The sequence below is a fragment of the Bos mutus genome, chromosome 29 (assembly GCF_027580195.1).
Source record: "Bos mutus isolate GX-2022 chromosome 29, NWIPB_WYAK_1.1, whole genome shotgun sequence".
NCBI classification, from domain to species: Eukaryota; Metazoa; Chordata; class Mammalia; order Artiodactyla; family Bovidae; genus Bos; species Bos mutus.
The window spans coordinates 31,799,496-31,825,380 of record NC_091645.1 but is presented as its reverse complement, the minus strand read 5'-3'; the positions used below and the strand labels follow the sequence as shown (position 1 = coordinate 31,825,380).

Genomic DNA, 25,885 nt, shown 5'->3' with positions numbered 1-25,885 from the left:
GAATAGAGTAAGCATTTTAGCATAATTCTCCCGATTCATGGGCATCTTTCTTTTGCTTGTGTCTTTTTTACTTTTTTTTCACCCATGTCTTACAATTTTCAGTGTTCATGTCTTTTGCCTCCTTTGTTAAGTAAATTCCTGGGTATTCTTTTTATTCAATTTATTGAATCTCAGTTGTAAATGAAATTGTTTTAATTTCTCTGTTAGTTCACTGTTAGCTTATAGAAGTGGAACTGATTTTTGTATAGTGATTTTTGCATCATGAAGCTTTGCCAACTTTATTCTAACAGTTGTGTGTGTGTGTGTGTGTGTGTAGTCTTTAGGATTTTTTTATATAATAATATCATGTCATCTGTAAATAGTGATTGTAAAACTATCACTTTGCAGTTTGGGTGCCTTTTGTTTCTTTCCCTTGCCTAATTGCTCTGGCTAGGACTTTCAACTGTGTTGAAAAGATGGGGCAAGATGAGCATTGTTGTCTTTTTCTTGATCCTAGGGGAAAAGTTTTTATCTTTTCATTGTTGAGCATGTTATCTGTGGCTGTGTCAGATATAGCTTTTATTATGTTGAGATATATTTGCTCTGTACTTGGCTTTGTTGAGAGTTTTTTTTTTTAATATCATAAATGGATGTTGAATTTTGTCACATGCTTTTTCTCCATCTATTGAGATGTTGTATGATTTTTTTATTTAAAAAATTTTTTTTTAATTTTATTTTTAAACTTTACATAACTGTATTAGTTTTGCCAAATATCAAAATGAATCCATCACAGGTATACATGTGCTCCCCATCCTGAACCCTCCCTCCTCCTCCCCCCCATACCATCCCTCTGGGTCGTCCCAGTGCACTAGCCCCAAGCATCCAGTATCGTGCATTGAACCTGGACTGGCATCTCGTTTCATACATGATATTTTACATGTTTCAATGCCATTCTCCCAAATCTTCCCACCCTCTCCCTCTCCCACAGAGTCCATAAGACTGTTCCATACATCAGCGTCACTTTTGCTGTCTCATACACAGGGTTATTGTTATCATCTTTCTAAATTCCATATATATGCATTAGTATACTGTATTGGTGTTTTTCCTTACTTCACTCTGTATAATAGGCTCCAGTTTCATCCACCTCATTAGAACTGATTCAAATGTATTCTTTTTAATGGCTGAGTAATACTCCATTGTGTATATGTACCACAGCTTTCTTATCCATTCATCTGCTGATGGACATCTAGGTTGCTTCCATGTCCTGGCTATTATAAACAGTGCTGTGATGAACATTGGGGTACACGTGTCTCTTTCCCTTCTGGTTTCCTCAGTGTGTATGCCCAGCCGTGGGATTGCTGGATCATAAGGCAGTTCTATTTCCAGTTTTTTAAGGAATCTCCACACTGTTCTCCATAGTGGCTGTACTAGTTTGCATTCCCACCAACAGTGTAAGAGGGTTCCCTTTCCTCCACACCCTCTCCAACATTTATTATTTGTAGATGATTTTTTTTTTAATTCTTCATTTTGTTAATGTCATGTATCATGTTGATTGATTTGCAGATGTTGGACCAGGCTTGTATCCCTGGATTAAATCCCATTTGATCAAGGGTGTGTGATCCTTTTGATGTATTGTTAAATTTGCTTTGCTAATATTTTGTTGAGGCTTTTCGTATCAATGTTCACCAGAGATACTGGCCTGTAATTTTCTTTCCTTGTTGCATCCTTGTTTTGCTTTGGTATCAGTGTAACTCTGGACTTTTAAAACAAGTTTGGAAGAGTTTCCTCCTCTTTTATATTTTGGAAGAGTTTGGCAAGAATTGGTATTGATTCTTCTTTCAATCTTTGGTAGAATTCACTGGTTAAACCACCTGGTCCTGGACTTTTGTTGATTGGGAGCCTTTTAATTACTGATTTAATCACCTTAGTAGTGATTGATCTGTAGTACATAGTCATTTTTAAGTCAAAAGTAGTAAACCTTAAAAGAGGCCTCTGTCCTTTTGTGATTCATGGCTTATAATTTATTTATTATTCTTCATAAATTTGTAGCTAAAACTTAAAGTTTTTAAAGAAACCTCTTAAAAAGCTATAGAATTTTTCTAAATTACTGATTGAAATAATTTGCAGTTATTTAACAGTGAAATAATTTAGTAAATAAATATTAGGATCTTAAAAAAATAAGATCAAAAACTTGAAAAGAGAGAATCTTTCACCAGTTTTAAATATTTTAACTTAAACTGTCATTTAAGTTAAATTCATTTAACTTAAATTCTCAGTGTTTTTCCATTCACTTTATGTTTAGTATTGATCATTGCAAAATTCTCAAAATGGAGCCTGGTAATTCTTGAAATTTTTTGTCAGTAACAATTTCTCACTTCAGTTTCCTTTTCTACTTTAAAGTAAATGTGTTCAAGGCTCAGGGCTAAAGGCAGGTCATGTTGTAGCAAATGAACTTATTACTGATAAATTAAAGTCAATGGTCTTGGTTGAAAATGTTCACACACATGCTAACAACCAGAGTCAGGAAAATTAAAACCAGTCATAAATTCTGAACTTCCAAAATACAAAAAAATTAAAAAGGAAGACAAAAGGTTAATGCTCAGTGTTGTCAGCATTGCTTGTGCTCAGCCACATTCTGTCCCCTTCCTTGGCCTTTTCTCCCTCTCTCAGCCCTCTTCCGGATTCTCCGCCCCGCCCCCCCCCTTCTCTCTCTCTCACACACACACATACATACACACATGCAGAAATTCACACTTGCAAACTGCAGTCACCGTCACTTACTCCTGAAGGGTTGACTCTTGTCCTGTCTCTCTCCCACTGAATGTTGGCGTTCACACTGCCTGTGCATTGTCTGTGTTAATTTCTTGCCAGACTTTACTGTTCCTGCAGGTTCACTGTCATCTTTGTACAGATGACTGCCACGTCCATAACTCTAGCCTGGTAAGAATTCATTTCCCACTAGGAGGTTCTGTAGGAACCACAAACTACAGATTTTCATGAAGTCCCATCTTTCCTCTCCCTGAAGTGAGTTGCTTCTTTTTAACTTTACAGGTTACGTTAATAATGCTGACTTTATTCCAGTCCCCCCAAGTTCAGAACCTTGCATTTGTTATACATGGTTTCATTTCATTTTTCTTAAAAGCAGGACCTTGATCATTTTGCTCCAGTCGCACTGTCCTCCTTGCTTTTTTTCAAATATGCTGAGCATGGCACTACTTCCGGGCCTTGCGTTTCTATTTGCTGCAACTGGGAAGTGCTCTTCCTGCAGGGTCTGCACAGCTTGCCCGTGCTCTACCTTCAGATCCCCTTCACATGTCACACTTCAGGCTGCCTTTACGTGTACCTCCAGTGGAGTCCCAGCCCTGTCCTCCTCTCTGTCTTACACTGTTTGAATTTTCTCTGTGGTACTTGCAAATACTGAGTATTTATGATTATTACCTTTCTTTTTCATTAGGGTATAAGCTCCTTGAGTATGAGGACTTTATCACTGTTGTTTACTGTTGTAGCATCTGTGACCAGCATAGTAAATTATAAGTAAATAAGTTTTGAATGAATGAAATTGTCATTCTCTGGACAGATTGAACTATTTGTTTCTCTTTGAAAAATATCCTGAATTTTCCTACTTCTTTGTATCCTTTCCCAAATATTAAAATGAGTTTTTGTCACTTTTCTCTTTTTTTCCCATTTCTCTCTTTTCTTTTTTTTTAAAATAAAAGTGAGACCATTGGTACATTTTTCTTAGGCTTTTCAATAATACCCTTGGGCTTTTCCCTTTTCTATTGCCTACTTTGTCTTAACTGATGTATAATTGACTTACAGTATTCTGTTGGTTTCAGGTGTTCAACACAGTGATTTGATATCTTTATACATTATAAAATGAACACCAGGATAAATCTAGTTAACACCTGTCACCATACAGAGTCCCTAACTTGAGTCAGCCATGCTGTCTATTATGTCCTCATGACTAACTTAACTTTATAGCTGGAAGTTGGTACCTCTTTATCCACTCCACTTTATCATGCACGCTGCCGCCCTCCTCTCCTCTGCTGACTACCAGGATGTGCTATCTGTGATCTATCTCTGCTTCGTTGTGTTTCTTTGTTTTGTTGTTTTGATTCCACATATAAGAGAGTATTTGTCTTTGACTTATTTCACTTAGCACTTTGAGGACAAAGTCCCTTCATGTTGTTGAAATGGCAGGATTTCATTCTTAAATTTATGGATGAGTAATACTCCTCTGTGTATGTGTGTGATTGTGTGTGGGTGGGTGTTTGTTCGTGTGTGTTCTGGGTTAGGGAGCATAGAAAGAGACAGGATAAAACATTGCCAGTTCTTATTTTTTCAAGTTTTCAGTATCAAATTATGTTTTCCTGAAATGGATACCCTTTAATCTGTGTGGTTTAACTGGTTCAGACTGTGGAGAAACAAATACTTTCCTTATTACAGATGACACTTTTTTTTATTTTCCCAGATTGTATTTTTTTTTTTTTTAACCAGTGAGGATTTCTTTTATGGCTTATGTTTAACTTGTGGTATACTCTACAGCCTTATAGGAAGTCAGTTTATTGCGGAGATAGATGCATAGGGAATTTAATTGTAAATGGTGGGTGCTTTTATGAACATGGTATGTTCATTAAGTGGTATGTTCCATAGCCTCTGTTGTCTCTTTAATTTTCCGTTGATGAGTGGCACTATTTCTGTGACGTTGATATAAATTATGTTTTGGAAGCATAAATAAGTGATGATTATAGCATAGCATAGCATAACATGGATAAACTGGGAAAATTGTGTTTTCCAAGAATGAATGTACTTAATGAGTATTTTCTTTTTTTTTTTTAAATTTATTTATTTTAATTGGAGGCTAATTACTTTACAATATTGTATTAGTTTTGCCATACATCAACATGAATCCACCACGGGTGTACACGTGTTCCCCATCCTGACCCCCCCCTCCCATCTCCCTCCCCATACCATCCCTCCAGGTCATCCCAGTGCACCAGCCCTGAGCATCCTGTATCATGCATCAAACCTGGACTGGCGATTGATTTCATATGTGATACTATACATGTTTCAATACTACTCTCCCATATCATCCCACCCTCGCCCTCTCCCACAGAGTCCAAAAGACTGTTCTATACATCTGTGTCTCTTTTGCTGTCTCACATACAGGGTTATCATTACCATCTTTCTAAATTGCATATATATGAATTAGTATACTGTATTGATGTTTTTCTTTCTGGCTTATTTCACTCTATATAATAGGCTCCAGTTTCATCCACCTCTTAATGAGTATTTTCTAAAGGAGAAATTTCTTAACTTTTAATTTAGAGTGACAGAATAAAATGGTTCAAGCTAGGTACTTTCAATAGAAGTATAAGAAAATTTATTTCATCAAAGAATAATATGTAGGTGAAAATGTTAGCTTATCAGACAATTGAGGAATAGTGCTATATTTTCCTTTTAATTTTGTTTACTGATTCTTAAAAGAATTAATGATACCACTTTTTATGCCTGGGACATCTCTGGACTATGGGAAAATATTGCTGGACAAACATACATGGTTATAGGTATGTTTGAACTGTTGATTCAACAATTGATTGAATCAACTTGTTGAACTGTTGGTTCAAAAATATTTTCTCAAATCCACTCATGCTTCTTGGACCATTGGTTCATTTGCCTAATTATTGCCATTTTGTGTTTTTAGGCAGAGTCCTCCTGTCAGGCCCATTTAGAGAGCCCGTGACTTTACCTCTGTGTCACGTTTCTACCTCCTGTCTAGTGGTTGTGGTTGCAGAGGTGTGTGCTCCCTAGTATGTCTGCCTGTGTGGATCATAGACCCGGCAGGCTTCCTTAGTTTATCCTTGGATGTGTGTTAGGGACAATGGCCTATCTAGCACAGAAAGCCTGTTTGCAAAAGACAGTTAATATTTTAGTTTTCATTCTGCCAAATAAAGTTATCACCATTTACCAACCTGGGCCAGTGCATTCTTTTTTTTTTTTAAACTCCTTTATATTTAAATTTTGAGTCAGTTTATGAATAATTTACAGAACAAATGTTGTAAATCCATTATGTTAGAAATTTTAATGTGAATTTAAGCATAGCAGACCTCTTTACGTCAAGTGAATTTTGATGCACAGATATCATAGAAGTCGAAAGAATGTTGTCCAGGTTGTTGCAAAATTTTATATAATGAAGTCCTTTCAGTTGAATGACTGACTAGAGGTCTCTTTTTTTTTCACAGATGGATATAATCATCAGTCTGAGATGTCATATTAATACATATGGTCAATTTCACCCACGTTATTAGAAGCTCACGTGCCACTTGCTGTTTATTCACATCCAACACTTAACGTGTCTAATCATTGTAAAAAATCTTTGTCAGTTTACTCTTTTCTGTTATGGATGAAAAGTGGAATATATGGAATTCTTACATATATTCAATGAAAAGAAAATGCCAAAGTCAGCAAGCTTTTAAAGTATTTTTTTTTCTACTGAGGTATAATTGATTTATAATGTTATATGAATTTCAGGTATACCACATAAAGTACCTTCTTTAAAGATGATGCAACAATTTGGGCAACATAACATAAAAACTAGGTAATGATTTATTTCACTACTGCGTCAATGTCGTAGGTCGGTGGTTGACAAATTCAACTTACTCTTACTGGCTGCTTGTTTTTGCAAGTAAATTTTTTTTTAGCATGAATCTATATTAAGTCATTTACACATGGCTGCTTCTGTGTTGTAAAATAGTTGAGTTGTGGGAGAGACAGTGTGGTCCATAAACTTAAAATATTTACCATCTGACCCTTTAAGAGAAAATTTGCCAACTCCTTTTCTCTGTGTTTCCTTTATTTTCATTTTTTTAAAAAAAGCTGTATTTTTAAAATTTTAAACTTTTCTAGTGTGGTAGGATTAAGAATGATGAGAGGCACTGATGAAATAATACCTAGGAGTTTGAAGGAACTCTCTCTCAAGATAGAGGAAAAATAAAACTGAGATCCTATATTAGATTTATGAAAAGGTTCAATGAATCCATAATGTAATTGCAGGATGGAATGAGTTCTATTTCATTACTAAAGAATATAATGACATTTTTTCCCTTTGGAAAACCTGTAGGATAGAATAAGAAGACTCTGTGAACAATTCATGATGAAACATCAACCCTTAGAAATAAACTAAGGAAGTTTAACTGTTGTTATCTATAGCAAGTTTAACCATAGTAAGGACAAAAGCCTTGGACAAAATGGGTCCCGTTGTTCCTGATGGTGTTTTTATATCCAGTGTTAATTCTTGTAAGTTCATACGTTGTTACCTCATATTTTTCAAAAGTCATGGATTTTAACATTTAATCTGTCTTGGCTAGTTTTTTTAAAATAAGAAACATTTTTAAAAGTTGAGATCATGTTATGAATCTCCTCCTTTTTTTATTTTATTGAGATATAAAATTGAAGTGTAACACTATATTAGTTTCAGGTGGACACGAGTATGATTTGATATTTGTATACACTGAAAGATCACAACAATAAGTCTGATGATTTGATATTTGTATGCATTGTGAAAGATCACAACAATAAGTCTGATTCACCTCTGTAACCATACATAGTTAACAAATCTTTTTTCTTTTTTTTCTCTTGTGATGAATACTGTTAAGATCTACTCTCTTAGCAATTTTCAGATGTCCAAGACAGTGTTATGAATTTTAGCTACTGTGCTGTGCATTAAGTTCCCATGACTTTTTTGTTTTATTGCCAGAAGTTTATATCTTTTGACCTCTTCACCTTTTTCACCTCTCTCTCCCCATTCCCACCTCTGGCAACCACCAGTCTGTTCTCTGTGTCTATGAGCTTGGTTTGGTTTTGTATTGATTTGATTTTAGATTCCACATGTAGATGAAACCAGAGTATTTGTCTTTTTCTGACTTGACTTGACTTAGCATAATGCCCTCAAGGTCCATCTAAGTTGTTGCAAATGGAAAGGTTTTGTTCTTTTTAAAGGTTAAGTAGTAGTCTATTGTGTGTATTTACCTTCTTTGGGAATCCCCTCTTAACTCATTTAAAATACTCAATCCACATTATTCTTCCCTACTGCATTATTTGACATTGGCTATAGCAGATACGCAGATGACACCACCCTTATGGCAGAAAGTGAAAAGGAACTCAAAAGCCTCTTGATGAAAGTGAAAGTGGAGAGTGAAAAAGTTGGCTTAAAGCTCAACATTCAGAAAACGAAGATCATGGCATCCGGTCCCATCACTTCATGGGAAATAGATGGGAAAACAGTGGAAACAGTGTCAGACTTCGTTTTTTGGGGCTCCAAAATCACTGCAGATGGTGACTGCGGCCATGAAATTAAAAGATGCTTACTCCTTGGAAGGAAAGTTATGACCAACCTAGCATATTGAAAAGCAGAGACATTACTTTGCCAACAAAGGTCCATCTAGTCCAGGCTATGGTTTTTCCAGTGGTCATGTATGGATGTGAGAGTTGGACTGTGAAGAAGGCTGAGCGCCGAAGAATTGATGCTTTGTGAACTGTGGTGTTGGAGAAGACTCTTGAGAGTCCCTTGGACTGCAAGGAGATCCAACCAGTCCATTCTGAAGGAGATCAGCCCTGGGATTTCTTTGGAAGGAATGATGCTAAGGCTGAAACTCCAGTACTTTGGCCACTTCATGCCAAGAGTTGACTCATTGGAAAAGACTCTGATGCTGGGAGGGATTGGGGGCAGGAGGAGAAGGGGACGACAAAGGATGAGATGGCTGGATGGCATCATTGATTCGATGGACGTGAGTCTGAGTGAACTCCAGGAGTTGGTGATGGACAGGGAAGCCTGGAGTGCTGCGATCCATGGGGTCGCAAAGAGTCGGACACAACTGAGCGACTGAACTGAACTGATAGCAGTTTTTTTTCTGTGACAAGTCATAGATTGTATAGCATAAGTTTGTTTTTTTTAAGATAGATATTTGGATTTGCTGTTTGCTTTCTCTAGAGTGTGAAGAATCTTTTGATTTTCCAGTTTCTGTTGTTAAAATGATGCAGCTGAATGTATCACTAAAATTAAAAAATCACTAAGAAAACTAGCAGACTAAGGGTAGTTTGGAGGTATTACATAGATGGAACTTTCAAATATTAGTGTGAAAAATGTATGTTGTGATCTCCTAATTATGTTCACATTGTCACTTAAATTTTTATTAATCATCATAACCAGGGTTATTTTGTTCCAGTAGCTTTGGGGGGAGAATTTAGTTTGTGCTGAGGCACATGATGCAATAACTGATCTCAAAATGTGATTATAAGAGAATGAAAATTCTTAGTTTGACAGAAAATTATTCCTTTTACAGTAAGGTTAAATATTTTTAGGTGACTATTTTTCCTTGTTCTTAGCAATTAAAAGTCAAGTAAGTTATAATTTTAAGAGATTATTAAATCAGTATGCATTTCTTTTGGTATGGAGTTAGGACCATTAAAATGAGCTATAATCTGCTTTTTAAAATGTATTCATAATAAAGGAATGGTCATAAATCTTTTGTCTTTGTTTTTTTAAGGCCAGAGGAGCAGATGTTCCAGAAATTCCTGGAGACCTTAGTCTTAAGACATGTGGCAGTACAGCCAGTATGAAGGTTAAACATGTGAAAAAGTAAGTATAATATTACAGTGAGTTTTAAGTGAGTTCCAATAAATGAAAACCAGTTCTTTAGTTCTCCTAAAACTTTTATCCAGATTTCTTACTAAATGAGCTCTTACTGTCCATACATTGAATAATACTGTTATGACTCAGCTGTTAGTAGAACAGGTCTGAAGATTACATATCTAAAAATATACTTGAATTTTGTTCTTGGAATAACTTTCATGTCATTTTCTGTTAGGTTGCGTTTGTTCAATAGTAACAATCCAAGTATATCTTTGTTGGTACCTTTAATACAAGCTCTCAGTCATTTAGAAAAGTCAGTTTTGGTATTTTGAGTTAGGATATTGCTGTTTCTCAGCTCTGCATTTGAAAAAGCCTGACATGGATGCCAGTGTTTGACTCTGAAGTGAAATATCTGAGGATGTCCATTTCAGTTTTAGAGAGAAAAAGCATCTTTTCACCTGGTAAAGGGTTAGATAGCTATGTTTTTATCCTAAGTGGAGGAAAGACAAGGATAAAATTTTCATTCTGCATCCAGACCCACCAATCCAGGACTGATGGGCTGTGACAACATTCACAGGTAAAGGCTGGTTTTGTGTTTTGTGGTGGGAATGCTGCTTCTGCTTAGAGCAGGCTGTTCACAGTCTCCATGACATTTACCGAAAGCAGAGTTTTTCTAGGGCCATTGACATGGGTCAGAATCAGGAGAGTACTGTAGCAATGCTTTTTATTTATTTATTTTTTTGTTTTGGTTTTGACCTGTGCACTGAATGTAATTTCCATTTGACTCTGTGTTTCTGAAAAGGTTTGAGTGGATATATGTGCTCATGCGCATGTGCTTATTAAACGTTTTGCTTGTTGCATGGGCTCTTAAACCTGTTTTATTTCCTCCTCAGGCTTAGTAATTTTGACTGTTCCAGGATCTTGTCTCTCATGTATTTCATGTGCTGCAGGTTGCCCTTCACTAAAGGTCACTTTCCGAAGATGGCTGAATGCGCACATTTCCATTATGAGAACGTTGAGTTTGGCAGCATACAGGTATATTTGAGATATTTCCTACATACTGAAGCGAGGCGTATTTATGTCTATATCTGTATATCTGATAGGTGACACCGAGAAGTAGTTTTTCCTATTGATGTCTTGTTGGTTGATGTGAAAATTTCTATTCTTTTCTGTTGACCAATATTTGACATGTGATGAATCCTATTTCAAGTAGTATTTCAAGAAACAGTATAATCCAATCAGTATACGTTTCAGAATTTCTATCAGATTCCTAGACCGTTCTGCAGCATGAACTGTTTTAGTTCTTACCTGATTCCTGTATAGGGTCGTAGTGGTGATGGATAAATCAGAGTCAGGGTGAAGGTAGAGTAGGATTAGGGAGAGAAGTGCTAATGGAATTTTTTTTCAGTGTTTTTCTTATTGTGAAGTATATTACGTGTAGCCATGTATATAAAACACATACATTTATACATATGTATTATATACATATTTATGTACATTTTAAAGTCTAGGTTAAGAGAGAAATTTCTTGTGTCCCTCTTGTTGTTGCATTTGTCTTCCCTACCCCATGGTTACTTATATCATTACTTTTGTGGTATTTATTACCTTACATCTTTTAAATAGTTTTACTGTCTGTATGCATTCCTAATCAATATGGTATTTAGCTTTACTTGCTTTTGAGCTTTATATAATTGGAATTATTCTAATTTGTTCAGCAAGTATTTACTGAGCAAGTACTCTGTATGAGGCACTGTTTTAGGTGCTTTGGCTGTGCTAGTGAACAACAGCAACCAAAATCAAAGACCCATTCTTAAGGAGCACAGAAGATGTCCAAGAACATAAGCGCTATTGTCAAAAGAGTAGAGCAGGGTAAGAAGGGTCAGGGGTCACTGGGGTGGGTGGGTAGCCCACCCATCAAACCAGGGTGCGCTTCATTATTGAATGTATTCTTTCTTGCTTCTTTCATTTAACATTGGGAAATTTATTCCTGTGGATGTATATAGATATAGTTTGTTCAGTTTGTTCAGAGCTGTGTACTAATTCATAGTGTGCATATGTCACAAGTAATTTACTAATTCTTTCATTTGTCTGAAATTTGGGTCATTGTCAGTTTTTGGCTTTAAGCTTAAACAGCATCTCCGTGAACTTTGTTTTGCATGAAACCTGATGTACAAATGCCAAACTACTTTTTAAAGTGGTTTACAAATGTATACTTCCATAAGCAGTAAACAGTAGTTGTCCCACATTCTTCCCACATTCTTGGTTGTTTGATACTTGTTAATTTTTACCAGTCTGATAAGGACGTGTTTCTCTCTCAGTCAGTCAGTCAGTTCAGTCGCTCAGTCGTGTCCGACTCTTTGCGACCCCATGAATCGCAGCACGCCAGGCCTCCCTGTCCATCACCAACTCCTGGAGTTCACTCAGTCTCACATCCATCGAGTCAGTGATGCCATCCAGCCATCTCATCCTCTGTCGACCCCTTCTCCTCTTGCTCCCAATCCCTCCCAGCATCAGAGTCTTTTCCAATGAGTCGGCTCTTCACATGAGGTGGCCAAAGTACTGGAGTTTCAGCTTTAGCATCATTCCTTCCAAAGAAATCCCAGGGCTGATCTCCTTCAGAATGGCCTGGTTGGATCTCCTTGCAGTCCAAGGGACTCTCAAGAGTCTTCTCCAACACCACAGATCAAAAGCATCAATTCTTCGGCGCTCAGCCTTCTTCACAGTCCAACTCTCACATCCATACATGACCACAGGAAAAACCATAGCCTTGACCAGATGGACCTTTGTTGGCAAAGTAATGTCTCTGCTTTTGAATATGCTATCTAGGTTGGTCATAACTTTCCTTCCAAGGAGTAAGCATCTTTTAATTTCATGGCCGCAGTCACCATCTGCAGTGATTTTGGAGCCCAAAAAAAATAAAGTCGGACACTGTTTCCACTGTTTCCTCATCTATTTCCCATGAAGTGATGGGACCGGATGCCATGATCTTCGTTTTCTGAATGTTGAGCTTTGAGCCAACTTTTTCACTCTCCACTTTCACTTTCATCAAGAGGCTTTTTAGTTCCTCTTCACTTTCTGCCATAAAGGTGGTGTCATCTGCATGTCTGAGGTTCTCACTGCATTTTAATTAGCTGTCTCCTAGTTTCTGATACAGTTGCTCATCTTTTCAAATGTTTACTGTGCATTTGAGAGTCCTAGTTTTTTAAACTCTAGATCAGCCTTTTGCTTGTTGTCTGTTACAGATTTGCTTATATTTTTCTTATTCATTCAGGGAAATGCTTCACATAGTTTGGATGGTAGTCTTCATGTTGCCTCTAGTCCTTTGTTGTTTTTGTATGTGAACTGAAAATACTTTCTCTCACACTGTGGCCTGTTTTTTTAATTTTATTCTGCTTTTAGTATGTAGATTATTTTATTCTTTATTTTATGTAATTGTGTATTTGTATAAATCTTCCAACTTGTGGTTTCCCTGTCATATTTCAGATGATCGTCCCTACTCTGAAGTGATGAAGATATTTTCCTAATTTTTTTTCTTAAAGGTTTCATAGTTTTGACTTTAACATTCAAGTTACTTGTAATTGTTATATATATATAGTGTAAAAGGAGCAGTGTTAATAATTTAGAACCCCTAGTGTGACAACCAGCCAGTGGACATAAACTCTAGCACTGGGGCCGAGCCTTGATGCCCTTCCCCTGTGCAGGGAACTGTCCTTATAGTAGCATGGGTCATTGGTGAGACAGTATTGCAATATTTTAGCACTGTGGTACCCACCAGCCTTTTAAAAAAGAGTACAACCTTATTTTAAAATATGACCAGCTGTATTAGTCAGAGTTCTGTAGTGAAACAGCAAAATTGTGTGTGTGTGTGAATATGTGTAAGGATTGTGTGTGTGTGTGAATATGTGTAAGGATTGTGTGTGTGTGTGAATATGTGTAAGGATTGTGTGTGTGTGAATATGTGCAAGGATTGTGTGTGTGTGAATATGTGTAAGGATTGTGTGTGTGTGTGAATATGTGTAAGGATTGTGTGTGTGTGTGAATATGTGTAAGGATTGTGTGTGTGTGTGAATATGTGTAAGGATTGTGTGTGTGTGAATATGTGCAAGGATTGTGTGTGTGTGAATATGTGTAAGGATTGTGTGTGTGTGTGAATATGTGTAAGGATTGTGTGTGTGTGTGAATATGTGTAAGGAGAGAGAGAGAGGTTTTAAGGGTTGGCTCATGTGGTTGTAGAGACTTGATGAGTCCAGACTCTCCAGAGGAGGCTGAACACCAAGGGCAGAGCCGCTATTGCAGTTAGAGCTAGGGTGCTCTGCTGTCAGAGTTCCCTCTACGTCATGGGAGGTCAGTCTTCTTTTCTGTTAAGACTTGCAACTGACTGAAGGGTAATCTTTTCTCCTTCCCCTCTCCCTTTCCATTATGAAGGGTAATCTACTTTATTCAAAGTCAACTGAATTAAATGTTAATGTCATCTAAAAAACAGCAGTAACATTTGGTATAATGTTTGGCGAAAAGTTGACACATAAAATTAACTATCACAGTCTACACCTTTTCAGCTTGGCAGTCCTTAAACCACACTTATCACCAAAAAAAACAATAATAAGGTCATATTTCTGTCTAGCATGATTAGCTATTTTTTATACAACTGAAACCACTAACCCTTTTCCTAGAGAAGGATGCAAAGTCCTTGGGTAGTGTTTGCGCTTCTTGATAACCCATAACTAAAATACTATGATGTAAAGTTAAAAATACTTAAATACCATGATATACATCTTACATCATATAAGGCAATAAGAGGGGGAAGAAAACGCAAGTATTTGCTTCTTGTGCATGTATGCCTGCATGCGTGTAAACACACTGCACACAAATATATTCATAGTAAAATAAGGGGTAAGCACTCTTGACAAGTATAGTTCTTGGTTCTGTGAATGGTCAGGTTGTAGGTGGTGTTACAGTTGCCTTCATCCACTACTCATTCTATATTTTCCTCAGCAAGAACTTCAGCTGATTGTGGTTCTTTACCTGGTAAGATGACCCAAATCTTCATTCTGGGTCTGGCCATTAATAGTCCTGCCTGAATTGGGTTCTTGTTATTTTCCATTGAGTTTATGATGGGGTATGGTGATACTAAGAGATACCCTGGGGGGTCCCATACAGTCAGACTACTCTGCGTTACTTCCATCACAGTACAGTTGACCAGTTTCCCCCATAGTGAGGATCAGTTGTACCAGCCAACAGCATAATTCCCTTCTTTGCTTGTTGATTTAAAGGTATAAGGAACCCAGAGGAGCTCAACAACAGTCTTAACTTCCAGTTCTGTATCTTCTAGTGGAAACATTCCTCCCTTTGGAACTAAGACCTCTAGGCCAGCAGAGCATTATAGTTGTGATGACAGGAAGCACCAATTTTGCTAGTAAGTCACTAAGAGTAACACTTGAGTGGTGCCACTCCCATTTTCCACCCCCTTGATTCCTAGTTCTTCCTTCTGACTAAAGACACGAATGACTTTGTATCTAATAGTAAAGAGAGCATGGGTCTTGGATACTTAGACTCAAACACTGTTAAGAGACAAGGTTTCTGGACTAAGGCACATATGATATCTTTGAACATTTTTGTCAAACCAATGAATATAGTAAAACTTTCATTTCCCTAATGATTAGTAATGTTCATCATCTTTTCATATACTTATTGTCATTTGATAATTTCAAATCGTCTTTGGAGAAATATTTAGAAATCCTTTCTGCATTTTTGAATAGTCAAGGGCTTCCCTGGTGGCTCAGACGGTAAAGCGTCTGCCTGCAATGCGGGAGACCTGGGTTTGATTCCTGGGTTGGGAAGATCCCCTGGAGAAGGAAATGGCAATCCACTCCAGCACTCTTGGTTGGAAAATCCCATGGACGGAAGAGCCTGATAGGCTACAGTCCATGGGGTCGAAAAGAGTCGGACATGACTGAGCGACTTCACTTCTTCTGCATTTTTTAATTGAGTTGTGTAGTTTTTTTGGTCGTTGGGTTTTAGAAATTCTTTACATAATAGCCTATTGTGCTTTTAATTTAAAGTGAGTCTTCTTATAGACAGCATTATATTTGGATCATGTATTTTTTTAATCATTGTGTCCATCTTTGTCTTTTGGTAGTCAAGTTTAATCCATTTCATCCATAGTAATTACTGATTAGAAAGAATTATTTGTCATTTTGCTATTTTTTCTATATATATTATAGATTTCTTGACCCTTATTTTCTGTATTAGTCCTATCTTGCTTTTAGTTAATATTTTGGTAGTGAAATGGTTTCTTTGTGATTACCATGGGGATTACATTTAACATCCAAAAGCTATGACACTAATTTTACCAGCTTAACTTCCGTGACATACACAAGTTCTGCTCCTTTACAGCTTGATCCTCACACCTTTCAGTTGTTGATATCATACAATTACATCTTTTTATATTGTATGCTCTAAAACATAAACTAACAATTCTTTTGAATACATTAGTCTCTTAAATTATGTAGAAAACAAAATGTAGGGTTACAGACTAAATCTCCAGTACTCCCTTTTAGACTTATAATTTTGAAAAAGTATCAGTTTCTTAAGTCATGTAGAAAACAAAAACTGACGATAAAGTGTTGTTACACAATCCCAGCTTTTATGGTTGCCCGAGTTTTTACCTTTACTGGGGTCTTATTTGTTTGTATGTTTTCTAATTCTTATCAAGTGTCTTTTCGTTGGAACCCGCAGGACTCCCTTGAGAATTTCTTGCAAAATATGCCTGATGTTAGTGAACTTCTTCAGCTTTTGTTTATTTGGGAATGTCTTATTTTATGTCTCACTTTTGATGGGTGCTTTGCCGGTTATAGTATTCTTGGTTGACAATTTTATGCTTTCAGAAATTTGAATTTGTTGGCCCACTGCCTTCTGGCCTCCAAAGTTTCTGATAAGAAATCTAATAACCTCATTGAAGATTCCTCATATGTGACTAGTTGCTTCTCGCTTGCAACTTTTAAGACTCTCTCATTGTATTTGGCGTTTGGAAGTTTGGTTATAATATGTCTTGTATGGGTTTCTTGAAGTTCATCTTACTTGGAGTTTGTTGGGATTCTTGGCTATTTATATTTGTATCATCAATAAAGTTTGGTAAGTATTCAGCGAGTATTCAAATATTCTGTCTACCCTTTGTCTGTTTCATTCTGAGACTCCCACAAGTCCCTTAGGCTCTATTCACTTTTCTTCACCCTTTTTTTCCCCCTGTGCCTCAGAATCAGAAATTTCCATTGAGCAAACCTTATCTTCAGGTTTACTGATTCTTTCTCTAGTTACTCACATTTGCACTTAAGTCTCTTTTGTGAAATATTCACTGGTTATTGTGCTTTCAGGTATAGAATTTCTTTTTAGAAACTTCTTTTTGTTGGTATTTCCATTTTGTTGATATTTCCATTTTGTTCATATGTCATTTTCTTTACTTTTCCCACATTGTCCTTTGGTTTTGGAGAGCATCTTTAAGGTGATTGGCATAAAGTCTTTTCCTAATAGATCCACTATCTTTTTTTTTGCAGATTGTTTCTGTTGATTTATTTTTTTGCTTTGAACTAGCCATAGTTTCTGTTTCTTTGTGTACCTTGTGGTTTTTTGTTGATTTGGACATTTGAGTTTTAAAAGTAGCAAGAAAGAAGCAGCTAGTCACATACCAACCAGTCTATCCTAAAGGAAGTCAGTCCTGAATATTCATTGGAAGGACTGATGCTGAAGTTGAAACTCCAGTACTTTGGCCACCTGATGTGAAGAACTGACTCATTTGAAAAGATCCTGATGCTGGGAAAGATTGAAGGCAGGAGGAGAAGGGGATGACAGATGATGAGATGGTTGGATGGCAACACTGACTCAATGGACATGAGTTTGAGTAAGCTCTCGGAGTTGGTGATGGACAGGAAGGCCTGGCGTGCTGCAGTCCATGGGGTTGCAAAGTGACTGAGTTACTGAACTGAACTGAGTCACATGCAAGTAGTAACGTGGCAACTCTGGAAATCTGATTTTCCCTTTTCCCTAAGGTTCTCTGTTTTTGTTTATTATTATTTTTTAAAACTTGTTGGTCACTGTGTGCCAAGGACTAGCCTGATGTTTAAACTTAAGGTCTCCTCAGGTATTTCCTGAGTCTTCACTTCCCCATGGACCTGTGTGTGGTCACTTCCTGATTTCCCCCACATATGCAATCGCTTTAGAATGTCCTAGTCTGTGTCTGGCTCCCCAAAAGGGGAAAAGAAAAATTAAGAAGGGAAAGGAGCACTGGCCTTTAAAATTCTGTGGAAGTGGCTTCAGGCAGTGGGGGAGGGTTTTCCAACAATATGTAATAACAGTGACTATCTGCCTGTTGGCACCTCTGCTCTCTGGAGCAGCAGTTTTCAGAGCATGGATCCTTCTCTTTTGTGGGATGGGGTCCTTCTGCACCCTGGTTCTCACAAGCTGCGTGCACGCTGCTCCTTGAGTGTATGAGGCATGTACTGGGCAGCTGCTGCTGTGCTGAGAGGTAGATGGACCACAATTCACCACAGTTTATCCTCCAAGCCTTCCCCTGGAAGTCCCAAGCCTCCAGTGGACTCCAGAGTTACAGAATAATTGTATCAGATTCTGCCAGAATCTGGGAAATTCCTGGTGCTTCCTACTCCACCATCTTCCCAGAATCCTCCTTCTCAGAGTCCTTACTTACTTTTAACATGGGATTGACAGTATGTTCTGAGGAGAAAGTAAGTGGGAAAACTTAGTAAAATGAGTCTGGAAGAGGTGATGAACCTTGGACTTGGCACCTCTGGTTTATCCTAACAAATATTCATCCTGTCAGATGACTGACTCAGTTGTTGTCTATTAATATGTCCCAATGGTAGGACATTCTGCAGTTGCATACCTTTTTTAAAAAATTCTGATTTGTTCAATTTCTTTTAGACTTACAGATTTCTTATTTTCATATTAATATCTCTTTTTCTTCCTCAGATAGTGAGAATTTGTAGTTGCAATAGGCCGTTGTATACTAGAAAATATCACTGTCCCCTAAATATTTAAAATCTGATAGTATTTAACTTTAAGGCTTTGATTTATAAAATGAAAATTATTCTTAATCCTATATGTTATAAATTCTGATTCTCAACTTTATTTAGATGGAAAGACACAATTGCTTATAAAATAATTTAGATGTAAAGATTAATTTGGACCAGTAATATCATTGGATCATAAACAAGGCTGAGTGCTGAAAAATTGATGCTTTCAAACTATGGTGTTGGAGAAGACTCTTGAGAGTCCCTTGGACAGCAGGGAGATCAAACCAGTCAGTCCTAAAGGAAATCAGTCCTGAATATTCATTGGAAGGACTGATGCTAAAGCTTAAGCTCCAGTACTTTGGGCACCAGATGTGAGGAGCTGACTCATTGGAAAAGGCCCTGATGCTGGGAAAGATTGAGGGCAGGAGGAGAAAGGGACGACAGAGGATGAGATGCTTAGATGGCATAATCGACTCAATGGACATGAGTTTGAACAAACTCCGGGAGATGGTGAAGGACAGGGAAGTCTGGCATGCTGCAGTCCATGGGGTTGCAGAGAGTTGGACATGACTAAGCGACTGAACAACAACAACAAATGCTTTAGATTGCACGGCTATGCTCAAATCCTGTTTCAGCTCAATTCTAGCAGACCTTAGGGCTTACCTCATAGCTCAGTTGGTAAAGAATCCGCCTGCAATGCAGGAGACCCCGGTTTGATTCCTGGGTCAGATGATTCTCTGGAGAAGGGATAGGCTACCCACTCCAGTATTCTCTGGCTACCCTTGTGGCTCAGCCGGTAAGGAATCCACCTGCAGTATGGGAGACTTGGGTTCGATCCTTGGGTTGGGAATATCCCCAGGAGAAGGGAAAGGGCTACCCACTCCAATACTCTGGCCTGGAGAATTCCATGGACTGTGAAGTCCTTGGGATCGCAAGGAGTCTGACACAACTGAGCGACTTTCACTTTAGCCTATCTCTGGCTTTCCAGTTCAAGAATCAGTTCACTGTCTTCAGTTGTAATATGTGGTGTAAGATGGCATTGTCCTGTTGAGGAGTAAAAGGATACTGGTGTGGGGTGGAATGGGTGTGGCACTCATTGTGCCATACAGTCTTGCCCTCAGTGGAGATTATTAGTTATGCTTGGTCTTGTTTACCTTAATTCTGAAAAGGAAGTACGGTTCCTGGATACTCTAGAATAACTAGATGACAGCTAATGTTCCCTCTAGCTGAGATGCACTGTGAGCTCTGTCTTAAATGAGCTGGGGATGTGACAGAGTGAAGAAGCAAAAGGATGTAGTGACACAGGCAGAAGAGGCTGTACCACGTCATGTTCTTAGTTTAGTCCACTTTCACATGGAGCAGGAAGAAGCTGTTTTTAAAAATTAGAATCATTACTCTAGTCACAGAAATAGGTTGCTGAAACATCTGTATTCCTGGAACACAACCCTACTTCCAGGCTGTATATTTTAAAAATAAATTCCCTTTTTTACTCAGTCAGGATTTTATGATTTTTATATCTGTGTTCATTAATGATGTTAGTCTGTATATTGTACTTGTTCACTAACCTGAGTTAGAGAACTTCACCGCCCCATGACCTTTTAAAAGTAAATGTCTTGAGATAATTTGTAGACATGGGAATTACCTGTTCATTGAAAATTCAGAATTTTCCTGTTTGGTTTCCAGGAGGCTTAATCTGTACCATTTCAGCTTATCGATATAATTTGATTATTGGTCTAGTCTAGATTATTGGTCTGGTTTTGTTGATTGGTTTCTTTTTAGGTCTAATCAGTGTCTCCTTAGGTCAGTTTTTATCTTCTATATTTTCATAGAAAAGGGTCCATTTAATGTAGGTCTTAATATTTGCGGGTGTAAGTTGTTGTGTACAGATATTCGTAACGCTTGGTCTTATCAAGAAACCAACTTGGAATTTTATTCATCAACTTGAGACTTTTTGTCTTCTCCCTCCCTTCATTTCTCTCTCCCTATTATTGATTAACTTAAATCCTAAGCAAACTTTTTTCCTTAGATAAATAAAATTTTATAGATATTCTTGATACTTCATTTGTTTTTGGCCACTGTTTTTTAATAAGTGCATTTGAGTTTGGACATTTTTCTCCCTGAGAGAAAATTCTACAGAATTCGACATTTAAGTTTTAAATTCGTTTAGAGAAACTGAAACCAGAAAAAACAAGATAAACAATACTTAGAAAGAGCTTGCTGCTACTGCTGCTGCTGCTAAGTCGCCTCAGTCGTGTCCAACTCTGTGTGACCCCATAGACGGCAACCCACCAGGCTCCACCGTCCCTGGGATTCTCCAGGCAAGAACACTGGAGTGGGTTGCCAGTTCCTTCTCCAATGCATGAAAGTGAAAAGTGAAAGTGACATTGCTCAGTCATGTCCAACTCTAGCGACCCCATGGACTGCAGCCTGCCAGGCTCCTCCGTCCATGGGATTTTCTAGGCAAAAGTACTGGAGTGGGGTGCCATTGCCTTCTCCCAGAAAGAGCTTATTATTTATTAATTAAAACTGCATGTCATTTTAAATTCTGTAAATTTATTATCTTTATTGCACTTCTCTTTGTGGATCAAGTCCTTTGTCCAAAAAACAAAAAAGATTTATTCACATTCACAAGCTGTTTTTCAGTAAGAAGGAAAAGCATCTCTTGCCACGTGTAGATACAGTTTATTCAGCTTTAGGCTGTTGAGGCATTAGGCTCCGCTGTGCTTGGTGTGACAGCGCCATCTAGTGTACAGGATATGTGTGGTTTTCATTCTCTTATTCAGTTATCTGGAGATGGCACCCCACTCAAGCGCTCTTGCCTGGAAAATCCCATGGACGGAGGAGCCTGGTGGACTGCCATCTATGGGCTCGCACAGAGTCGGACACGACTGAAATGACTTAGCAGCATTCAGTTATCTGGAAGTGTTAGTCACTCTGTCCTGTCTTGTGTCTTTGTGACCCCATAGACTGCAACCTGCCAGGCACCTCTGTGCATGAAATTGTGAACTTGTAAATTAATGTTTCTTTTTATTGGATTTCACATAAAGGATTAAGTTAAATTAACCCGAATGCAAGAGCTCAGATTTTGACTGAAATACAGCACAGAAAAAGTATGAATTTAATACTTGTCTCCTGAGGGTTCTCTGCTAAAGCTGCTATGCATGGGATTCAGAAATGCTACTGTGGTGTCATTCTTAAAATTAGGTTGTGCATTTTTTTTCAGTTAACACTTTCTGTCAGCAGACTCATTTGTATCAGCAGACACGTTCTTGCCTTAATACTGAGAATGTGGGGAAAGGTCATAGAGTTTGATCCAACTGTAGAAATGTTGAGAAGTAAAAATATAAAATATAAACAAAAAGGCCCTGAATTTTTATTTTAAATGAAATAATTGGGATTATAATAAAAAAATACTAGCCAGTATTTATTGAATGCTTTCTGTGAACCAGATGTGATACTAAGTGTACTAAGTTATACTAAGTACTTTTGTATGTTGTTTCTTCAGTCAGTCCCGTAACAGCACTGTAGCACTGTAATGTTATTGACTCTTCAGAACAGTTTCAGTTGAGGAACCAGAGGTAGAAGGAGTGTAAGAACTTACCTAAGGTCACAGCTGCTAAGTGGTGGGGGTCTGTGTTTGAATCAAGGCTGTAGAGCTATTCTGAACATTCTTTTGTGAAAGTACTAGAAAAGGATACACTGACAAAACTACTGTCTTAAGCAGGAATGAACCAGAATTTTGAAATAGCCGACACCTTCAGTGTATTTGAAGGTAAAAAAGTGTGATTGTTAATAGTGCGGTGTACCCTGTGGTGCTGTTAAGTAAGTTCTTTAACTTCTCTGGGCTGGTTTCCTTTTTGTGAAATAGTGATGAACACATTTTCAAAAATATCAGAGTACTGTGATAGTTAAGTGAGGTGAAATTAATAAAGGTTAAAGAACTTTGGAGAATGGCAAATGTTGTAAGGAATGAACTTTGGTGAATCAGGCCATAATCTATGAAATGTAGAAAGAAATACTTTCCTGATGACCTGAGGGTAGTGGTATCAGGATTGAGGCAGTGGATAAAGAAAATCTTTGCAAATAGGAAGCGTTGCAACTATAAGGAATTTTGTGATAAACTACCCCTCACAAGAAAGACTGTACTGATTATATTCTTGGTGATCTAGTAATCAGTTTATTTAGATGTGATATTTCTTTTAATATAAAAACTAGCCTTATATAATAACAGATGCATTTTCTATAATTTTAGTTGATTTAAAAATTTAGCTCCATTTTCAGATAAAATTAAACCTATAGGTTAGAATATTGAAATTGTAATGTATTTATAAGGTTTATGGTTTAAAAATAAAGGAAACCAGAGAAAACACATCATTGTATTTTACCCTATAGAATAGTAACATTGAGGATCATATATATGGATTCCACATTTTCAGTTTCAGTATTTCAGTATCAGCTCAGTCGCTCAGTTGTGTCTGCCTCTTTGTGACCCCATGGAGTGCAGCACGCCAAGCTTCCCTGTCCATCACCATCTCCCGGAACTTGCTTAAACTCATGTCCATTGAGTTGGTGATGCCATCCAACCATCTCATCCTCTGTCGGCCCTTTCTCCTTCTGCCTTTGGTCTTTCCCAGCATCAGGGTCTTTTCCAAAGAGTCAGTTCTTTGCATTAGGTGGCCAAAAGATTGGAGCTTCAGCTTCAGCATCAGTCCTTCCAATTAACATTCAAGGCTGATTTCCTTTAGGATGGACTGGTTGGATCTCCTTGCAGTCCCAAGGGACTCTGAAGAGTCTCTTCCAACACCACAATTCAAAAGCATCAGTTCTTCAGTGCTCAGCTTTCTTTATGGTATACTGATCTAATATTTAACAGTTTCAGTAGACTATTTTGGAAACAGATTGAGTTTTCTTCCTGGTTAAGAATTCTTCTAAATTTAGCCATTGACGTTTATAGAAACATGTACCAGCAAGAAGTTTTGGTACCTATCTGTGCGACTTTCAGACATTGATAAAAATGAAGTAAATCAGTGAAATGCTTATTTCCCCATCTTCTTAATACTACTTTCAATTTCAAGATTAGCTTGTAGATGTTTCCAGTTAAAATTTATCTTATTTAGAAGTTTATATTATTTGTATGTAACCATTTGAAACAAAGGCTGTGATAATTTTACTATTTCTATCCCTACCAGAAAGTCTTCTCCCTCAAACCAAAACATAAATTTCAACCCTACTTTTCTGCATATTCCATAGTAATACCTCCTGTTATGCCTGGAAATCTTTGTCATTTGAGGGGAAGATTTGAAATGAAGAGTTGACATAGTGAGTTATCAGTGCTGCCATCAACCAAGTCCTGGATTTTAACTGTATCTCATTTGAGATTGTCCAGTTTAGAAGTTAGGTGTGTGAAACTGGTTGATATATAGATATGTTGGAGTCACATTACACATGCAGTTCACTTCCAGGAGTTGGACTGAATATGCTTACAAAAGTCATATTGTTGAGTCTGAAACTGTGAAGAGTCTGAGATGTTTCTCTACTTAGAGGCTAACATGCCATCTTGTCAGGGTTACTCTCTCTCTCTGTAACAGGAACGTGAGGTCTCTGCATCAGAAATCAGACCTTTTATAACCTCACAGTGTAACTCGTGTTGGTTCTTTTTGCCTCAGTTCCCCATGAGGTGATGCAATGGGAACCAGATGTATACCACATGTGGACGTGGGTTTTTGTATCACGAGAGGCAGATTCTGACATTTTGAAACTTGGAGTTTCCATAGGAAAGCTGATACTTCTGTCCCTTTGCCTTTTTGGAGGTGGAGGGAGGGACTCCGCTCTGGAAAGTTAATGCACCCTCTCTGGGAGAAGCAGCAAAGATGTCTCTTACAAACATCTGGACTTGGGAAGAGAGGAGACTTTCTCCAGAGCTCTGGCATTCGGGATTCCCATTCAGTCTTTCTTTAACCTCAGTACTGAAGTCTCTTTGTTCAAAATGTTCTGACCATATAGAAATGTGAAAATACTCATGAAGCTTTGTTTCCCAACAAGTGTGTATTCTGGAGTGAGCACCTACTAGATGAAACTGTGATTCTGCTGTTCTGTCATTTAATCTTATTTCCATTTATTCTTCATGCTGGGAAGCTCTTGTTCAGCTGAGGGTGGTTCTGGTGTTTAAGAATTAGCACACCAGTTCCTTCTTCTGATACTCCCCTGAGGAAACAGTGTCCTTTTCCCGTTCTGGAAGGAAAAATTGACTCTTAAGTTTATTAAGATGCATGTAGTTCTCTAGCTTTCTCCTAAGAAATTTGAATTGAAATTTTGTCTCATTGATTTTAGCCTTATGTTCTGAAATTAGGACTTGCTTCACTTATTACCCACCTAACAATATAGAGTTACATCTCAAATAAAGACTTATTCTTCCACTTGGTGTTCTCAACTCAGTAGTTTTGAAGATGTATTTTCAGTGTTGAATATTAGGATGTTGATCATAGATGTGAGCAGACCACATGTGATAGAAATGATTTTTCACGTTTACATGTCTACTACAGTCTATGGAGGTGAGGAAAACTGTTTACAAACTGCACAGGTATGTCGTAGTGAAACTGCAGCCATAATAGCATTATAAAAGATGAATAAAAAGAAAAGAACTCTTTCTTTGCTCAATTTGCAATCTGTTGATTAAACTTTGATGAATGGTTTTTATGTGGGTGGGGTGATATATTTTTATACAACTTTACGCTGATTTCCGTTCTCCATGCAGAGAAAGGACTTTTTGAACATTTGAAGGCTTGCTGAATAGAGTTGTATTTTTAAAGATCCTAACAACACTAATTTCAGCTTGGTTTCCATGGTTATAGAAAAGTGAATATAGGAAAAATAACTCCAAAAATAGATTTGTAAGAAATCCAGAAGATGGGACTTGAAAATTCTGTGTTCTTTTTCTTATAGGCAAAGGATTGAGATATAGGCAAAGGATTGAGATTAAATCAAAGGAAGTAAAAATAAATCATTATGTTCCTGCCATAAGTTTCTATAGGTAAATGTAGCCTCATCTTTCATGGTGTGTATACTCCAGGTATATGTGCTTCATGTACTGTGTAAAACATCCTGGTGTTCAGACTTGTGTAGCGGAAGTCTTAATGACTACAAACAGTTCATTCAGGATGATTTTACTGAATGCCTTGTCTGTGGCAGGTACTCTGAGTGTCACTGACGAAGTAGATAAGAGAGTCTTTCCTCAGGGGAAGTAAGCAATATA

At 37.5% G+C, this 25,885-nt stretch overlaps 1 protein-coding gene across 5 annotated transcripts in view; it reads left to right on the top strand.

Moving 5' to 3' along the window:
• Positions 1-25,885, top strand: part of ARHGAP32 (Rho GTPase activating protein 32) — a 206,828-nt gene that overhangs the window by 87,168 nt on the left and 93,775 nt on the right. For 3 of the 5 annotated variants that reach the window (XM_070365291.1, XM_070365292.1, XM_070365289.1), the window contains 3 exons: positions 9,525-9,616; positions 10,146-10,187; positions 10,561-10,645. In XM_070365291.1, coding sequence (XP_070221392.1) covers positions 9,525-9,616; positions 10,146-10,187; positions 10,561-10,645 — 219 coding nt within the window. The remainder of the gene's footprint in view (positions 1-9,524; positions 9,617-10,145; positions 10,188-10,560; positions 10,646-25,885) is intronic. The other 2 variants (XM_070365293.1, XM_070365290.1) reach the window with 1 other exon arrangement.